The following is a 20509-nucleotide window of genomic DNA, read 5'->3' as shown; positions in this document are numbered from 1 at the left end:
CCCCGTTGTTGTTGTTGTTGTTGTGTTTGTTTGTTGTTTGCCTTGTTGTTGTTTCGTTTGCTGTTTTATCGTTTGGCAACGCCGCCGGCTGTCCACACACACACACAGAGGCAGGCGGCAGCCTGCCGACAGTCGCATGGACTCTCTGGACTCGCACTGCCCCAGAAGCTACCGGACTAGGACACATTGTCGGCGCCATGCGGAGCTGCTGTCCAAAACTGTTTGCACATACACAAGCATATGTGTGTGTGTGTGTGTGTGTGTGTGTGTGTATTTGCCTCATGGGTTGCATGCATGCTGAGCCGTGTCTAGCGCTTTCTTGTGGCCAGCTTTTGTCGCCATTTCGGCCGCCGGCTAGTGGCAATATTTATGGCACGCCAACTGGACCAACTGCCCCGCCCATCCGCCCTTTATTTGATTTCAATTCTAGCTTAAAGCCGCGCGCCAGCTCTCGTTTCAGTTAGTTCCCAAAACCACAAAACCGAATACATAATTCTTGAAATATATAACATAAATTTTCCACAACTTGCCTGCTGCTGCTGCTGCAGCTGCTAGGGAAAAGCTCGAGCTGTGCTTTCACTTTTCGCGCTCAAATTAATCCTTGGAGTGTTGCTTGCTTTTGCGTTTTGCATTTCGCTTTTTGCCCCCTCAAATTATCGTTCCCCAGTTGTGTAGACAATTGTGCCCAAGTCTCTAAGCTACTTGGCCTGAAAATTGCATTCTTCCCCACACAACCTCACCTCCCCTCCCCTCCGCCCAACCAACCAGCAACTGATTTCAGCAGTTGCATGCACAATGCCAGCCATTAACTGATAAACCAGGCAAAAGCTGTCGACAAGCTAAGCAAATCCTATCTATGCCTTATTTAGCCAGATGAAAATTATATAATTATTGCAAACATTTTGCTGCTGGCAAATGGAATCGATGATTGTGGCTTGTAAATTATTTGGTATTATTTGCGCTTGATTGCGCAAGGCGCTTTGATTGACACATCCTGGCCTCAATCAAATTGCAGTCAATTGAAATGTTCGCTGGCCCAAGGCCAAGTGTAGTTATTAAATGGATTTATGTAATTAAGAAAATGCCACATAAATGTCACCAAGGGTCTCTCAGCGCTCATGTTTATATTACAATACATATTCCAAAAATTATAAATATTTCAACATCAAAGTATTTTCTCTATTATTTGTGGCTGCACATTTGGTCTGTGTAACTGGGCATGGCTAATTTACAGGACATCTGCACGTCAATCACACTCACTTTTCGCTTGGCAGTTGACATTAGAGCAATAAAATTATGTTCTTTATATTGCTAATAAGGCCTGAAGAAGCCACAATTAATTGGTTTTCCAGTCAAATCATGGAAATCGCATATTTAACCTCAAGGCTTTTGCACATCAAATTCAATTAAATGAAAAAAATTCCAATTGCTTTCAGCTGGCGAAGATTATATTCCAGGTATTACTTGGAAATTAATTTATTTTATTTGCTTAGCGAATAATTGAAAGCTAAAAGCTTTTACTAGTCTTTAATTATATGCACTTTATTTGCATTTTCAGTCGGAGTTTTTACTTTGGTTCATTTTAATGTGTTTTGTTGATTACTTTACAACACTAATGCTTTTAGATATTTTTACTGATTCACATCATATTTAAGACTTTGTTATTTACATTTGTTTTACTATTTTTTTTTTTTTTTATTTTTGTATATAAGCTAAAGTACTTTATTTGCAATCATTAGCGTATTGAAATGCTGTAAAACTTATAGTGTTTATTTTATTGCTTAACAGCACTGCTTTGTAGACATTTTAGTTGTGCTGCTTTACAACACTGATATGTTTTGATATTAAGTTTGTTTTGATTAAAATCATATTGTAGACATGGTTTGTTAATCATTTGTAATATTTTTTTTTATGTTTTTATTTATTTAATTGAACTTTATTTACATTAGATGACATATTGTAGTGCTCTACAACTTAGAAAGTGGTGTGTTTTTCTATTGATTTAAACACTGATTTTTATACATTTTATTTGTACCACTTAACAACACTGTTGTAGCTGGAACTTTACTTTGTCTTTACTTAAAGTCATATGTAAGCCATTTATTTTTTTATGTACCTAATTGTGTCCTAGCTTTATATGATAGTTGCTATAGCTATGTGTATATCTTTAAATGCATTTGAATATATGTTTACATATATTTACATAATTGTAAATATTGTTGTTGCTGCTGCTATTGCTGCTGCTGCTGTTGGCGGTGGCTAAGTAATTAAGCCAAGTTGACAAACGTGGCCCGCAAATGTGTCTCCAATGTGTGATTAGCACATAACTTTACCTAATACCTAAGCATATAGAACTATATAAAGTACATACTGAATGTTTGTGTTTGCTGCTGCTGCGACTGCTGCGACTGCTGCTGCTGCTGCTGCAGTGGAAACGCCAATAAAAGTCAATTACATGCTTGCAATTTGCTAATGTAAATTAATTAGCAGCTGTAAACCCACCAGAGTCGGTTGCTGCGGTGACTAGTTCATTAAGCGTCAAAGTTTTTTTTTTTTTTTCATTTTGGGTTTATTTTTTGCTGCTGGCAAAAGTTGCAGCTGCTAAAAAAGTTTCTGTGCGCGCATATTGAATTTAGTTTTGTGAAAATAATGAGGGTGGAAAAAAAAATGAAATAACAACTCATTAGCGCTGGTCAAAGGTAAAAACACCAAAATTACATCAAGTATACGACACGTGGGCGCGCCAAATGAAATGCAAATAACATTAGCAACTGCGCAACAACAAATCATTGTGCCCGAAAGGGTTAAAGACATAAACAAGGTTGTTGTTGTAGTTGTTGCAGTTGTTGCTATTGTTGTCGCCCGCTTTAAGGGACACTTGCGTAATTTCGACAGGTGCTAAGAAAGTAAAAGACAACACTTTACACAAAGCGCTGAAGGAAAACAAAGGAAAAGCAGCAGCGGCAGCAGCAGCAGCAGCGGAAGAGCCGAAAACGTAAACCGAAACCCTGCCAGCTACAAAGGCAAACAGCAGCAAAAACGGGAAAAAAGGAAAAGTTCGTGGAACAACAATTACAATGAGCTCCGGCTTGTGGGTTGAGGCCGAGCGGACATTGTGCAGCTGTCGCATTGTTCCAACAGCGGCAGCAGAGCCAAAAAAATACTTTTCTTATTACACAATACAATGGCAATAACAATAATAACAATAACAGTAATAACAATAACAATAATAATAATAGTAGTTGTAGTAGTAGTAACAAGCGTGTCGCACAATGACAGATTTGTCTTCCGTTTTCTCTTCGCGTCCTGACGCGCAACACGTGCGGATATAAATTGCGACTTGGCTACAACGGAAATAGTTGCTGTAAACAGCAGCAGCAGCAGCAGCAGCTACCAACAACTGACAGCAATACAAATTTTTGCAAATTAGTTGCACTTTAGTATTATTTAGTGCATAAAATGTCGCGGCTCGCAGCTGCATGACAAATTAGCAGCATAATAAAGTGCTTCACTCTGGTATTATATGAAAAATACGCAGCATTTCTGCGTTTTTGGTTAACATGAAAAACGTGCAAAACAAAAAATTGTATATGGGAGCATGTTTAGACTAGGCAAATACCCTGTAGCTGGCTTTAAAGTAGTTTAACCCAGTCTCGTGCTCATATATACTCATATGTATGGATCTATTAATAAGGCTTATAAACATTCGTTTACCTTTTATAACATATTCATTCCCTTTATGTCGGGTTATAGGGTATAAAATTATAGTACACAGATAAAGCTTAATCGGCAGGTATAAGCAGCAGGACGCTGATCAAGTATATGCACACTTTACGGGTTTTATAAATGTAGCTTTTAAAATCGTACATAACTCTTTTAGACATCCTGAAGCATTTTGATTTCCCTGTAAAACCTCTTTCATACCCCTTTTAGACAATGTTTTTCTTTTTAAAACCCCTTTTGCGACGTTTTATGTCTTTATTTTAAAGAATATGGGCTCACAGATGCCGCCGTTAATATAGCTCGTTGCAAACCCTGTTCAACACACTGTTAGATCTTCTGCTTCAACCCCTCTTATTGCTCTTTCATACCCCTTTTAGACATGGTTTTTTTTGCCTTAAACCCTTTTTTTAACGGTCTATGTCTTTATTTTACAGAATATAAGCACACTTTGTGATCTAACAGAGGTACTTATAGACTGTAGTGTGCACTGATATGCACCCTGTTGCATATCCTGTGAAAAACACTGTTAGATACCTGGTTTTCAGCCCTTTAATTGTTATTTCATACCACTTTCATACCCCTTTTAGACCCGAATAGCGAAGCTCCTTCTACAACCCAATATGAGCTCACAGATCTTGCCTTCTATGTGATATTTTTTGCAGCTCACATTATCTGTTGGATATCCTGTTGGACACGCTGTTTCAGACCCTTTTATTGCTGTTTCAAACCTCTTTCAAACCCCTTCTGGATACGATTTTCGACAACCCCTTATGTCCCTTTAGAGGCTCACAGATGTAGACTTTTGGCTGATGCATATCCTGTTGCATATCTTGTATCATACTTTGTTGAGAAACATCTCAGACACTCTGTTTCATAACCTTTTATTGGAATTCTCTTTCATAGCCCCTTTTTGAAGACTTCTTTTTACAACCCTTTATGCCTCTGTAATACCTCATTGCTCCGATTGCAGGGTATCAGCAAGTAACAGGCTTCTGTGCAGATTTGAAAAGCCAGCTTCATTTCTGTTCCTATTGCTGTGTTGCAAGGCAGACACAATTGCTGCGCATTGACACTACACCATGTATGTGAGTGTGTGTGTGTGTGTGTGTGTGTGTTAGTGTGTGTTGCATGCCATATACACATAGACATACTCTCAGTTTGTGGCAATCCGCAGTCGTTAGTTGTGAGTCGTTTTGCTTTTTTCTAGTGAGTTGTTGTTGTTGGTGTTTTTGCTGTTGTTTTTGTGTGTTTTGCTGCGTTTTTTGAGTTTGCTACAGTTGGCTGCCTGGCAATTGTTTGGCCCAAAAGTATGCTACTTGTTTCAGTGATTTCGCACACTCACACACACACGCACACACACACGTGGTAGCTGCAAAAACCGCATAAAGCTAAAAAAAAAAGAGAAGAGACGACAACGACAACGACATGCAAGTGAGCAGTTGTCGACGCCGGAGTTGCCAACGCAACCGCAATGCAACAACAACAACGACAACAACTAGAACAACAACAACAACAGCTGCAACATTATTAATAACAACAAAAACAACGGCAACAGGAAACGTTGTAGCAAAGTCGTGTATACAAAAGTTTGACAAAGTTTCAGGCAGTCAGTTCATGCCCACACGTCCACGCCCACAACAAACGCCCACAGACACCACACTGACACACCGACACACACACACACGCACACACACACACACGCACACTCTCGCAAAGCCGTTCAGATTTCATTATAAGCATCGTTTATACGATTCTTGTTAAATATTAATTAAAATATCTACATTTGTTGTCCTTTTTCTTCGTGTCTGTGTTTTTTGGTTTTTGTGCCTAGCAATTTTCTGTCGCACTATTCTATATCCTATCGGGGGAAGAAAAAACTTCAGCCCACTTCAAGCTTGTTATTGTTATTGGTATTATTTATGGATGTTACTCGATTGGAAGCTCTTGTGCTTAATGTGGCCTTGGGTTGAGACATTTAATAGATACTCTAGCCGGGGATTCGTGCTCTGAATGTGATTGTTTAGCTTCCGTGTAGACTATAAAATTTTACTAGACTTTAGATTTCTAACGTTTTCACTTTTTACTCTTAGGTACAGCATTGCACAACACTGGTCGTTTCTACTTTAACTACTCTGTTTTAAGGTTTTTTTTTTATACTTTCCAGTTCTTTTTAGAGCCAGTTGCGGCTTAGCTTTTGTGTTATTTAAGCCTGTCTCGTAAACTGGTAACGTTCTGAATTGCATAGCAGTGCACAGCACTGGTAGCGTGTATGAACTTCATCATCATTTCTCCTTTCTACTTTCATATTTGCTTTCTTTTCCGTTTTTTAATACTTTTCCAACTTCAGCATACTGCTAACACTCTATCTATATGCACTGTCTTACCAAATGCCTAATTGGACAGCGTTGCACAACACTGATAAATGTTATTTTGCAAAATAGAACCCCTTATCCAACTATATGTCGTTCTGGCTTAGTTTGGCTGCTATTAGAAGTTACTAAAACAGCTTTAAGAAGCTTTGGCACACATCCTTATGCAGTCTCCCCCTATATATATAAACCTTATGGCATAGCACTGCCCAACACTGGCGACTTCTAGCTAAGCTAGGCACTTCCATTATATCTTACCGCTTTAAAGGACATGCACAGTTCGGCGTGCTGTGCCTCAATCCCTTTTTTGTCTCCTTATGTGTTGGCCTGCCTGTCACATGCTTTGTTTGACAGCATTGCACAACACTGGCACAAAAAGTGAGACACGAACACTTCCGGTTTACGTTACAAGCTGTGGAATTAAACCGCAAGCAGCTGGGCAAAATCGTTGCCAGCTTTTGTGTTGAAATTGTGTTTGCGAATCAATTTGAAATATTTGTGAGGTTTTTTCTTGTGTTCTTTTTGTATTTTATGTTTTATTTATTCATTTATGTATTTATTTAGATTTTTTAAGCTTACATAATAGCATACATAACTTTTAGTTTTGCGTATTGTTTAAGTTTATTTAACTAAATTACATTTTGTGTTCGTTTTCGTGTTGTTGTTGTTGTTGTTGTTGTTGCCAAAACATGATTGCATTTGCATTTGCATTTCGCATTTTGCAGCCAATTCGCTTAACTTTATTTTGCTGTTTGCGGCATGTATAAAAATAATAATGCAAATGAAATAAATGCAAGCCAAAACAAGAAAAAAATTAAAACAATTGAAAATAATTTTACAGCAAACTGCAAACATTTGCTGGCAAAAAAAATTTATATATTTGAATATGCTGCGTGCATCGAGAAAAAATGCATATTATTTCTGTATGGTATTTTTGTGTGTGGTATTTTTTGTAGTATTTTCCTTTTGTTTTTTTTTGTTTTTTTTTTGCTGCACATCAATCTCGTATCGGTGCTGCAGTGCGGGACGCGGGATTAAGGCACAGCAATTGGCATTAATCATAAAATTAACTTAATTGCAGGCATTTCAATTCACTATTTAATTGCTTTGACCGCATGGGCGTGTCCCTTTTTTTTGGGCTGGGCTGGGTCAAATTGGGCATTAACAATTTTCGTTTTTTTTTTTTTGTAATATTATTTTTTTTTGTGTATTTGTCGGTATTTTGGCTTACTTAGGGGCTGGGGCTTGGGTATCATGGCAACAGGCGCGGATTGAAGCGGCCCATGAAGAGTATCATGCCCGTCGGATTGTGGCGCACAAAATAGAGGAAGGGCTTGTCGAAGCGCAGCCGCGGCGCATCCGGCACACGGGCCTGACGCGGACGCAACGGCAGCGGCAGCTCCAAGTACTTGGGATCGAGCAGATCGTCGTAGAAGCCGCGACCCAGAGCGGACTCCTGCACCAGCGAACCGAAGTCGACAATTGCCTCGGACGAATCGTAGGCATCATCGTCTGTGGCGTCCACATCCTTGTTGCGTTTACGCAACGGCGGCGCCGGATACATTTCGACGTGATGATGATCGGAGATCTTCTCCTCGCCGCAAGTGCTGAACGTATTAATTTGTATCATGTCCGAGAGGAATATGTCCCGATTGCCAGCGCTCGTCAGGCCACGCAAATCGGCAAAGTCCGACTTAAACAGACCCTTGAGGCCCATCTTCTGCAGACCTAGCGAGGCATTGACAAAGGAACGATGCGAGAAACGCGGCAGCTGCACCTCCATGCCAGGCCGATCCATTAGGGAGGTCAACAAATTGCTCCAGGCATTGCCCTGGCCAAACGCCAGCTCCGCCAGATTGCGCTCCAGGCGATCCAGATTGTCGGTGGGCGACACCGAGCTCTGATGGCCGGGCATCACGTAGATGGTGCTCACCGTATCCTGGATGCGTCCAAAGGCAACCACCGTGGCATCCAGCCTGGGCTCATAGCCGGCCGTAAAGCCGGAGCGATAGAGGACCGCGGGTATGGGCACCAGGCGACGCTGACGCACCGTCGGATGCACCTGGAAGAACATCTCGCCGTCGCGTTCCGTTGTCGAGCCGCGCGAGCAATCGGTCTGGAAGAGATTCGCCGACACCGTCGCCAGCGGCCCGTTTACCCAAACGCTATTCGTGCGCAAATATTCGAGAACTTTGCCCATCGTGTGCCGCTTGACCAGCAGATTGGTGCGACGCCTCACAATATCGTTGACCACATGGAAATTGACCTCCTCCACATGGCCGCCATAGAGCTGTTGCGTCTTCTCCTTGAAGAAGGGCAGGATTTTGCCATTCGCGCGATCGCTGAAGATTTCGCGCACAAAGGCAGCCGTGGCGATGTCGCTCTCCAGAGACTGCTCCACGGAATTGGTTATGTTGCGGAATATCAGATGCGGATTAAAGCTAACCATATCGTCCAGCTTGAGTATTTCGTTCATTTCGCCCGATGTGCTGCCGCGTGCGCCCAGGAACACCATGGACAGCATCGAGGTCAAAGCAAACGGTGAGATGACCAAGCTCCTGGCCGAGCTAATCTTCTCCGAGGTGATGGCCTTCCAGTAGCTAAAGGCCAGCTCATTGCACAGCCGAGCAAACGAGAGCACATCCTCGTCCAATCGCGCCGTCGATGCCTCCAGGCCCTGCGAACTCTGCGGACTTGGCTCCAGCTTGACAGGCGGACGCGTTGCCTGCGTGGAGGCGGCCATCAGATTGGTCAGCGACGCGGGACGCTGCATCGGTCGCTGCTGCTGCTGCTGCTGCTGGGCCAGGCTGTTGCTGTTGGCATTGAAGGGCAGCACCTTGGGCGGCTGCGGCTCCAGCTGATTGTAGCCGCCGAGCAGTGAGGGCTGCACATAGTACGAAACGGGTTTCAGCGTGTGCAGCCGCTTGGTTGTGGTGCTCATGGTGGTGCTGGTGGTGGTGGTTGTGGGCGAGGGCGTGGTCGTGCTGGGCGTTGTCGTCGTTGCCGCCTTCTCAGTTGTGCTGCTGCTGGGCAGCAGCATGGGCAGCTGATAGTCGGCCTGATCCTCCTCATCCTCCTCGTCCGCCTGCTGATTGCCATAGCTGGCCAGCGGCAATGTGAGGTGATAGTTCGACTCCGGCTCCGGCTTCTGTTCCAGCGACTGTTCCTGTTCCACCTTGTAGCCTTGCTGCTCTTCCTTCTCCGGCTGCTGCTGCTCCACGGATTGGTTAGGTGTGCTCTTATCCTCCTCCGTACTGGGCACATGCTGCGGCCTCACCACACTGGCCGTCGTCTCGCCCAGCTTCACATAGGGATCCTCATCGTCCAGCGAATATTTCTGTGCACTTGTGGTATCCTCCTCGGTTAGCGTGGCTGTCAGCTCATCGGATATATCCTCCAGTGCCTCCTCATTTAGCTCCATGGTGCGCACTGTGCTCAGCTCGAGCTTTTCCGTGACCTGCTCGGAGCTGAGCGACATGTCCGATTCGGATGAGACGACGGACATATCACCGGGTATTTCCGTGGCCAGCTCCACGCTGTTTGTTGTCGACTGCTCCGCGCTGCCGCCGGCTGTTGTCTGTTGCTGCTGCTCCTTATCCTCCTCCTGCTCCTCTGCAGCAGGCTGTGCGCTGTACTGCGGCTGCAGTTGTGCAGCATTTGTGGCGCTATCCTCGACACTCTGCATCGGCTCTTCCTCCTCCAGCAACTCCTCCGTTTTTGCATCCTCTTCGCTTTTCTCTGTTTGCTGTTGTTCCTTCTCGCTGGATGTTTGCTCTTGTGCGTCCTGGTAAACATTTGTTGACCCAGCTGCTGCTGCTGCTGTTGTTGTTGCCAGCTCCTCGACTGCCGGCACCTGCTCCGTGGTGTCTGCCTCCAACTGCTCTGTTGTGGCTTCCGCTTGGCTTTGCTCGTTGTAACCATTTGTCAACATTTCGGGCATTTGCTCCTCCTCGCTATCGCGCTCGGGCGCGTCTGGCTTTTCGTCGTGCAGCTGCTCCATTCCCGACACCGTTGTCACCTCTTCAGCCAAGCTGGTCTCCTTGCTACTCTCCTCCGTCTGCTGCACTTGCTCAGTGATGGGTGTTGCTGCTGCTGCTGCTTCGGTGGTGTCTGCTGGCGGCATTGTTGTTGCCTCCTGCTGCTCTCCGAGCTGCTGTTGCTGCTTCTCCTCCTCCAGCTGCTGCTTCTCCTCTTCCTCCTGCTGGTTCTCCTCCTGCTGCTGCTGCTGCTTCTCCTCCTCCTGCTGCTGCTTCTCCTCCTCCTGCTGTTTTTCTTCGTGCTTCTCTTCCTGCTTTTCTACTTGCTGCTCCTGCGACTGCTGCAGCTCCTGCGACTGCTGCTGCTTCTCCGCCTGCTGCTGCTGCTCCTCCGGCTGCTCTTCCATCTTTTCCTCCTCAATGACTTCCTGTTTGTCTGCTGCTTCGGTTGGTTTAAGGAGCTCGATTCTTTCCGAGTCGAACAGTTGCTGTTCATCATCCTCGTCCTGCTGCTGCTGCGCATAAATTTGCGATAGCGACAACACGGGCAACCGCCATGTGCTGCTCTCCACCGGAGCAAGCCCTGGTGCTGGCGTATTGATGTAATCAGCTTCCTGTTTGCTGTGCTCCTCTTGGCTGGGTCTTACGGTTGTGATTTCCTGCTCCGTCAGCTTCGTCGGCTCTTCCGTTGTGCTTGGCCTTGGCGGCAGCAAAAATGATGTATTCAGCTGGGCAAAGTTGGTCAAACGATGCGAGTCATCGGCTGGCTTGTATGTCTCGTCATCGTCCTGTGTGATTTGCTGTATAACATCGGACATGAGGAACTGCAGCTCATCCTTGGTCTCGTTCGAGTTCATGTAAATGTCGGAGACGAGCGTATTGCCGCCATCCACCAGAGTGGATGCCACCGTGGCTGCCTGTGTCTGGAAATTGCCCATGGAGATCTGATCGGTTGGCTTGAGCACCTCCAGATTCAGCTGCTGCACCAGATTGGCTATCATGGGCGTTACGTCGGTGCTATCCTCATCGGCATCGGTGGTGCTGGTGGTGCTGGTGGTGCGGTCCGTGACGGGCAAACGTGCCGCTGACATTTCGGTGGTTGTCTCCTCATTGATGTTGGGCTGCTCGGTCAGCTCGGCGACCACAGCCTCGGGCACATCCGCATAGAGTGGCTCGAATTTCACCACATGATTGGCCTCAGCCGTGGGCCTGTCTGTGGTCGGCGCCTCCGTTTCGCTCTCATCGTACGCCGCCATGGGCGTGGTCAGCAAGAACTGCATATGACTGGGCAGCTCTGTGGTCTCCGGCTCCGGCTGGGCAGTGGACAGCAGCGACTGCAGCGGCTGCAGCGGCTGTGGTGCTGCCTGGTTGGTCGTAAAATATTGCGGTCTTGCGGTTATTAGCACCACGGGCGTTTGCTCCTCCTCCGGCTCGACCTCCATGCTGCTCAGCGTCGTTTGCTGCTGGCTGCCCGTCGAGTCGTCCTTGTCTTCTTCCTCATCCAGCATGGTGGCCAGCGTACTGCCGCCATAATGCGCGGTCAGCGGCTTCGGCGTAGTCGCAGCTGTTGTGCTTGTCCGGGGCGCTGCTGTTGTTGTAGTTGTCGTGGTGGTGCTGGTTGTTGTTGTTGTTGTGCTGCTGCTGATGGGCACTTTCTTCTGGTTGGCCAACGTTTCCATCTGCTCCTTGCTGTCCGCACTGTCGTATTTCACAGGCGCCGCATTCTCATCCTTCTTGTCGCCAGCCAACAGATCCTGCGTGAGGCTCTGCACAATCTGATCCATGGAGAGCATTTGCACCGCCGACAACTGAGCTGCCTGCGATGGTGGTGCGCTCTGTTGCAGCTGTTGTTGCAAAAGGGCCAGCGATGGCAACGGCAGCGGCGTCTTTTTCAGCTGCGTCTTATCCTCCTCGGCCGTCTCCTGCACAGCCACAATTGTGGGCAAATTCTCAGTGGCCTCCGCGTCGTAGCTGGGCACCGGGTACACGGGCGCATGTGTGGTGCTGGTGGTTGTTGTTGTCGTTGTTGTGCTCTTTGTTGGTATCGCATTAATGTGGCCATAGCTGGCGGTGTGCTTGCTGGCTTCAGTGGTTGCTACGCTGTGCACAGGCTTGCCGTTTATTTTCTGGTGGTGCAGCGTTGTGGGCCGCTTGCTGGTGGTGCTGGCATGCCCGGGCTTGCCATGCAGCTTCTCATAATGCAGTGTGGGTGGCCGTCTGCTGCTGGTGGTGCTGGGAGCAGCTGTCGTTGTGGTTGCCGCTGTCGTTGTGGTTGCCGCTGTGGTGGTGGTTGCAGCTGTGGTGGTGGTTCTGGGTGCCTCTGTAGTTGTGGTTGTTGTTGTTGCAGCAGGCTTGTGATGGATGGGCTCGTGGTGCTCGGGCTTGTGGTGCACGGGCTCGTGATGCACAGGCTCGTGTTGCACGGGCTCGTGTGGTGCTGCACTTTCGGCTGATTCCTGCTGTGGTGCAGCTGGCTCAGTTGCAACTGTTGTTGTTGGTGTTGTTGTTGTTGTGGTTGAGCTGGTGGTGGGCGCCACGGTGGTTGTTGTCGTTGTGGTGCTAGTGCTCGTTGTGGTGGGCTTGGGCTTCTTTTGCGGCCGATGCGGACGCGCTGGCTTCTGTGTGCTGACCTCCTGCTGCTGTGGTGCAGAGGCTGCAGCTGCCTGCTCAGCGGCTGGGTGGTGTTGCTGTTGCTGTTGTTGTTGTTGTTGTGGCTTGGGCTTGGTGGTTGGCTTGCGTTTTGGTTTGCTGGGCTTGTTGCTGCCGCCGGTGGTGGCCGTGTGTCCAGGTGTGCGCGTCGGCTTGCGCTTCTTCTTCTTCGTGGGCGTGGTCGAGACGGGCGCCTGAGTGGTTGTTGTTGTGTCTGGTGCTGTCTCAGCGGGTGCGTTTGTTGGAGGTGCTGGTGTGGTTGTGGTTGTGGTGGTGGTTGTGGTGGAGGTGGTGCTGGTGGTGCTGGTGGTGCTGGTTGTTGGCTTCTTCTTTACCTTTTGCTTGCCGCCAGTGGGTTGAGTGGTGCTGCTCGTGTTGCCGTTGGGTTTCTTCACGCGATGTGGTTGTGTGGGTTTGCGGTGCACATTGCCCGGCTTTTTGGCCAGCTGATGCTGCTGCTCAGTGGTGCTTGACGAGGCGCTGGGCGTGTGTACTATCTCCTGATTGTTGTAGAAGACGCGTCGCGTGGTTGTCTCTGGCCGGGCGGTGGTGCTGGGCAGCTTCTGGTAAATGGGCTGCATGTGCGCGACATCAAAGTCGTGCATATTGGCCGCCGCCTGCTGATATTGCTGTATGCCCGTGTAGACGGACTCCAATGGATCCAAATCCTCCTGCACCACTTGCGGTGTCATCTCCGTGGTGCTGGTACTGGGCTTGCGTCGGTTGCCCGGCTTGCGCTTGGCGGGCTTTGGCTTCTTCGTCACACGCTGTGTGGTGGGCGCGGCACGTGTCGAAGTGTCCACCAGCTCCGATTCGGGTGTCATCACAATTTGCTGGGGCTTCTGCTGGGGGAATATATCGCCGCCCGTATTGCCAAAGATGGCTGGCAATATCAGCGACCAGGAGGAGGAAACGTCGGGTGTGTCCAACACGGGCAACAGCTCACCGGAGCTGTTCTTCGAGGAGCTGCTGGCCACCTCCTTGTTGAGCACATTCTGCACACTGTCCACAATATCCTGCACCTTCTTCTCCGGCTCGTGTTCCAGCTGCGGCGCCGTGTGTATTATCGAGGGTCCATCGCCGTCGCCATTGGCCACAATGCTCTGGATTTCCTGCATGGTCATCAGACGCTTCACCAGCTCGCCGTGCTCATCGAAGGTATAGAACTCGTAACGATCGGGATTGAGCAGATCTATGGGACTCGCAACCTGCAGCGAGGGCTGCGGCTTGGGCACCTTCTGGCCCAGGGCATCCGTAAATTGCGGCTCATTGCCGTCGAGCACCACGGACACCGAGGAGACCAAGCTGCCGAGTAAAAAAAAAAGAAAGGAATAGCATATGTTATCGAGTGCCGGAGTGACAGTGATTAATGGCAAATAAATGTGATAAAGTTGAAAATTTCAAAGTCATGCTGCATACTTTGCGGCGCATTCGCTGGCATTTTAATGGAAATTGAATGCAGCCTGCAATCGCTGCTGCGAAAGTCACACAGTCACGCTCGAACACCGCCCCCAACCAAACCCAACCCAACCCAAGCCCAAACCAACCCAACTGCCTGCTGCATTTGCATTCGCATTTGCCTAGCTGGCAGTTAGTTAACATAGCTACACGTTGTTGTATTTCGTGCAGATAGAAGCCAGGAGCCAGGAGCTACAGCTACACACTTCATATACTAGAATCTCGTATGGCACATCATTAACATTTAAGCACGTGAGTCGCGCGTGCCTCGTCATATGCAGCTGTTGCTCTATATGTACATATGTATGTATGTCTAACTGCATGTCATACATCTGTCCAACTGTCTGGCTGCCAGTTCTGCTGTGATAAATATCCAGGCAGCTAAAAATCACGACTTCGCAAATATCGAGACTGGCAAATAATTGAATACATGCAAAAGCTCACTAGTTTTTAAGCACCTGAGCTTAAATTATAAATGTTTTAGGGTGCTGAGAATATATATAAAATATATATGGAATATATATAGAATATATCTAGAATATATAAGGAACCGTTTGTTCTGATGAAGCCCCACACAAATTTTTGGTCATTTGAGTCATGACTCGCTTCAAAGCCACGCCTTATGGTTCGAATCAGCGTGCTGGCTCAAACCTAGGCTTTTACAGTTCCAACAGTTCAAGGAGTTATTAATTAACTAATTTTCTGCCAGCAAGTGGATATATGGTATTGATTTAACCACAAAGCTGCCCTATATCTACTTCTACCAATTTAATTCTAAATTTTTTATGCATTTATCTTTCATTTGAATTGTCGCAAACATATTATTGTCAATGAAATTCCCTATAAAAAATATATATATATATTTATTTGTATTCATATATATATCATTTTACATAATTAATTTATATGCTTTTGACAGCCTGATTAAAATAAGCTAACATTAAAACGGGCTTTTCATGTGCTTAAAAAAAAAACAGAATGATTATGATTTAAAATCTATTTAATACATTTTTGGCTTCAATTATGAGCACATTAAAATAATGTCTCAATGGGATAAATGCGCACATTTGAAAATAATATTTATGACATCAAAATAGTATTTATAAAATTAAGATGAAAACCTTTTTTCAAATGTGAAATTATGAGAAAAAAACAAAGGATTAAACAAATTTGAATGCGCATAATTATTGTATTTAAAATATAAACAAAAGAAAAACTATATTTTTTTTTAAAACACATAATTAATGTAGTTATTCAATTTAAAAAAATTGCTCTGCCATTTAATAAAAATGCATACGCTCCTTTTAAATTATAATAAAAATGGTTTTTCAATAGCCATGTTTTTTTTTTGCCGTTGTTGAATTTAAATTTTCGTTAATGACAAACGGCAGGAAATTGCCAATGAACTGAAATACAAATGTTTCTGCATTTTATTTATGTATTGTGGAAACAAAACGATAAACCACCGAGTCGATTGAAGCATAGCACAAGAGACGCACGGATATCTGGCTGTATTATCAAGGGCGTCTCCAACAGCCGTATTATCATTATTATCATAATGAAAGACCCGCAGCGGCAGCTGCTCGTTATCATTATCTGGCCGAGTAGTCGAGCACTGTCTGCCATATGCCGCGAAGTCTGTGAATTTGTTTATGCGTCGGTATTAATATGAAACGACGCGAGAATCCTGACAGAATCAACAGAACAGAAGCACAAGAAAATCGGCAACAAAAATATTAATTTTCATGAAAATTTCTACCCCGAACAGCTGTGCTTAAGGGTTGCGGGACTTAACCAAGCCCCAAACATTAATGGGTTTGTGGAAGAAGGAGTGCTGGGGTCGGGCATGCACGACTAGGAGATGCCCTAAAGTCAGCTTCTGTTACCAATATTCAACCTGATCTCACTACATACATACACAAAGACACACACAACTGTGCTGATTCTTCCCTTCCTATATATAGGAAAACACTCTTGAGTAACTTCGGTATTTATAGTCCGATCTTTATGAAAATTTCCAGGCTTAAATTTGGCAAACAAATATGTGTGTATACCAAAGTGCAAAGCTCTGTACTTTAAAATGTGCTATTTTTTCTAATTTAAGGGATATTGGGGGAGGTATCGAAACTGTGAAATATTTGAATACTCTATATTTAATATGATAGGATAGATACAAGTCTTTTACAACTTGTTCTTACAATTTTCGAGTTAGGCTTAAAGAACTGTCACTCTCAATTGATATTTATCGATATTTTTTGGGAGTTATTTATCGATACTTTTGTACTCGACAGCTACGATCGATATCTATCTTTATATATTGTATAATCAACCGTTATCAATATTTTGTATCCTATCTTCATCGATATATTTCTAATCGATATTAATCGTTGGCTATTAATCGATCTATTGTAATCAGTATTTATAGATATTTTTATGTATATTAAAAATGATGTTTTGTTATCAATATTTATAAATATTTTATTCGATGTTTTGTAATCAAAACTTATCGATATTTTGTAATCGATTTTCATCGATATTATTGTTAATTGGAGAACAATAAATTTGTCAAACTCGCGCTGCCTTTGGCATGGAGCATGAAAAGACAATGCCCAAGCGAACGAAGAAAGCGCCGGAAAAGCCAACTGATTAGCATTGATTTGAACTTAATGAGCACTCAATTTGTGCCAGGCTTTTTGTTGTTGTTGTTTTTTTTTTTATTTTTTTTCTATTTCCATTTTTGATTTTGTTGTTTTATTTTTGAAATGGCGCGCCGCTAGCTATGCCACGTGTTTTATTGTTGTGGGGTCGGCGCGGACCGCCCGTCAAGTGGCGCCTGTTGAGCAAATTAATTAAAATACTAAGGCATTTGCCAACTGACCACGCCAACCCCCCCCCCCCCCCCCTCACACACAACAACAAAAGGGAAATTCTATTTCAATTAGTGGCAAAAATTGCAAAAAGCTGTGCAAACAAAAGACTTTGCCTAACAACCAGCGACAACAGCAACAACAAGCGCAAACAAAGCCAGCGCTGGCTTAAAGTGGAATAGGTGCTTCGGGTGGTTTTGGGTGGTTTTGGGTGGTTTTGGGTGGTTCGTTCTCTGCTGTGTGTAAAATATAAAAAAAAGCACGCACATCAGGCAGTTGTGTGTGTGTGTCTGCGTGCACTCACCTGGAACCGATGACTTTCTTTGATGCCACCTCAGCTGTGGTTGAGGCTGCGCCGTTGCTGGCGGGACGCGTCTCCTGCTTTGGCACAGACGCCTCATACACAATGGCCGGCTGCATGGCACTGGAAGCTGGCTCATTCCTGTGGCTGGACGTGCTCGATGTAGTCAGATAGGTGTAGATTGGCTGTTTCGACTGTGTGTTGCTGTTGATGTTGGGATAGGCCGCGGCGAAGGCGACGGCGGCGCCCAGCGTCAGGCAGAGCAGCCCGAGCAGCTGTAAACGCATTGTGTCCTAGTCCTAGTCCCTAGTCCCTAGTTCTTTGCGTCCACACTCAGCTTTTTCTCTCCCTTTCGCTCTGTGTTGATTTTAGCTGCGCGTTTGTTTTTGTTTGAGCTTCGGCTTAAGTAAAAAACTTCCTTCTGTGACCTTTGGCTGTTTAATGTTGAGCGTGGGGCGACTGTTGCGTAAACATGAAGCGTGGCAAAGCTGCAAAAATAAAATGAAAACAATGAAAAACTAATTAATGCAATATACATGAAAATGACCCAGTTAGTTAGATAGACAGCAAAAATATATATATTCGTATAAAAATCAGAGCTGAAATTCTATATTTTTATTTGCAATAAACGGAATCACAATTTGCAAATTGATTTGTTTTGTTTATTTGTAGCCTATACAATTTCCATAACTTTTCATAAGCAAACATATTGTAATTTAATTAATTTCATTTAATTAGTCATTTAATTCTTCTATTTAAGAGCTAAAACTATGTGTTTAGTATTGAAATTTGTGTGCGGCTTTAATGTGGCAAGGCAGGAGTCGCCTGTGGCAGGCTTTTAGGCTGTCATAATCAGGTAGCACAGCCAATTGCCTAGCCACCTGAAGCCCAAAGCCGCAGCACGCTAATGCGCCTGTAATTATGCTAATAATAACGAGCAGCCGCAGGAGCGCGTGTGTGTGTGTGTGTGTGCGTATGTGTTGCATAGCTTAAAATGCCTTTGGAGAGAGGCAGCTGCAGCCAACGCGACGTCTTTGCAGCTTAAGCATGTTTTCAACTCCCCTTAACTTCCTTACCACACCAGTATTTCTTCCTCCCCCCCCTCCTTCAGCTGAAGTACACGGCAATTTGGGCATAAGTTGCCTGGCATATGCATATGCACACATCTATTTGCAACTCGATGCGGCAGCTGCTGCACTTTACTCGCGCTTATTACGGGGCGCGCTTTAATCTTGTCTTTAATCATTCCAGCATTCAGGTGGGGCCGGCATTTGGCCATGTTATTATACGCATTAAGCTTAGTTCAGCTGTCAGACCTTATCATTTGCACAAATCTCCAGCTGACAGCAAAGTTTTCACATGCCAAATATAAATACTTTGTTGGCAAAAGTATTTCTACACCCTGCATAAATGCATATTAGAGCGAGCATATTAGTTTTACATTAAGGCAACGAGCACACGAGCTTGTGCTGTTGTGTCTGTTATCGATATTTATCGATCAGAATGATTCTAGCAGGTCTATGTAAAACTACAATTAACGTAAGCCGTCATTACATGTAAGCTAAGGCGTGTTTTCGATTACAATCGATAATTATCACTTTAAAATGTATCACCTCTCTAATCCCAAGAATTTACTTCGATAGTTAACGATAAGTTCTTCCCATTTCATATATTTATGCCTAGTTTACGTATTAATTAGATGTATCGATAATAATCAATAATAGACTTTAAGCTTTAACATATAAGAAAAGCGTTCTATCGATTTCAATCGATAAGCAATCTAACACAGCTCTAATTGACAGTATTCACTTGGTTTTCCATTAAGAAAGGTTAGCCGACGACTTTTACGGGAATAATAAAAAATTTATTGTTTATTCAATACGATATTTATCGACAAATTGTCAAACACATACTTAAATGCCAGCATTCAATTTATTTATGACGATCGTATCAATTCGATATTTATTGTTTGCTATTCTGGTCAATACTTATTATTGTTCAATATTTACCGATCGAAGATCGATTTTTTGCTATTGCTAACATCAATCGATAACTCTATGGAATACTTTTTACATAAGGTTTATCGCTCTGCTTATGAGCGTGTCATTTCGATATTTATCGATTGTTGCATATATCGATAACTATTATTGCTACTATTGCTTTTCGATCAAAAATGCAGTCATACCCCTCATGCATGGCAAACTTTTACAGGTTATCGGAGAGTCGTATATTTTGGATATTGTTTTTTGGGGTAAAAGTTTTTGGGTTTCGTTTTTAGGTTTTGTCGGAAAGCTTTCGTGGGTTGGTGATAACAAAATGAATTGTCAATGGCGCGACAAGCGCAAAACAACAATATGTTAATAAGCGCCAATGCTAACAACAGCAGCAACAACAACAAAAACAACAACAACAACAAAAGCAACACCAACAACAACTGCAATAACAACTCTAGCAACAACAATGACAATAGCAATAATATGGCTAAAGAACGCGCTGACAACTTAAAGCCTTTGCTGTCAAAATGTTAACAGAAAGCCAGGACACACACATGTGTGTGTGCTGTGTGTGTGTGAGCTGTGTGTGTGTGTGTGTGTGCAATGAACCCCAAAACTTTTGCCAAAGCACGTACAGCCATATATGTGGGTGTATATAGCCTTATATAGCATACTATAAGCGGCTAAACAATTTTTGTTCAATGCGAAAAAAATCGCGCATAAATATCGAGGCGGGCCATAAAAATATGTTGTGTATGTGTGTGTGTGTGTGTGTGTGTGTGTGTGTGTGTGTATTGGTGTGTGTTTATGGCTAAACTGTGGGCAAATTAACATAAATTGTGCGTAAAATATTTCAACACATTTGTGAGAAATGCCTTTGGGCAGCTGCTGCTGCTGCTGCTCCTTTTCCTCGGGCATTTACACAGGACATCAACGGGGGCTGTGGGCGTGGCTGTTGGGGGAGGTTTTGACTATAACTTGACAATTGATTTGTAACGGTAAATTACGAAATGTCAGCATTCTGAAGCTTACAACTCGAAACTCGAACCTGACATTGAAAATGTAAATGAAATGCAAGAACCGAAAAATAGCTGCTGGCTCCGTGCCGAGAGCTGAGGGCGGGCAGTCGTCCGTTCCGAGGGTTAGTTAGCTGTGGGGCAGCAGCATTGAG

General features: G+C 44.7%; 1 protein-coding gene across 1 annotated transcript; it reads right to left on the bottom strand.

Annotated features, from left to right (window-relative positions):
- Positions 1–7125: 7125 nt before the first annotated feature.
- On the bottom strand, positions 7126–17631 carry LOC135434931 (mucin-5AC). Its single transcript, XM_064691743.1, has 4 exons — positions 17348–17631; positions 11257–14023; positions 9348–11217; positions 7126–9275 (listed from the first exon to the last, which is right to left on the bottom strand). The coding sequence occupies exons 1-4, from the start codon at positions 17629–17631 to the stop codon at positions 7345–7347; spliced, it is 6852 nt and encodes a 2283-aa protein (XP_064547813.1). The 3' UTR covers positions 7126–7344.
- Between the last annotated feature and the right edge of the window lie 2878 nt (positions 17632–20509).

This window comes from Drosophila montana, unplaced genomic scaffold (assembly GCF_035044405.1).
Source record: "Drosophila montana isolate Dmon_TW-CO22-7 unplaced genomic scaffold, ASM3504440v1 contig_3468_1, whole genome shotgun sequence".
Lineage (NCBI taxonomy): Eukaryota > Metazoa > Arthropoda > Insecta > Diptera > Drosophilidae > Drosophila > Drosophila montana.
Note: the sequence above shows the minus strand (reverse complement) of the source record. Positions and strands in the feature narration are given on the sequence as shown.

Coding starts and splice junctions, on each gene's coding strand:
- LOC135434931 (XM_064691743.1), bottom strand. CDS start 17,631: ATGCGTTTACAGCTGCTCGGGCTGCTCTGCCTGACGCTGGGCGCCGCC. Junction 11,218..11,256: donor CCACGGCTGAGGCCAATCAT/GTGGTGAAATTC, acceptor GATGTGCCCGAG/GCTGTGGTCGCCGAGCTGAC. Junction 9,276..9,347: donor GAGGCCGCAGCATGTGCCCA/GTACGGAGGAGG, acceptor AAGAGCAGCAAG/GCTACAAGGTGGAACAGGAA.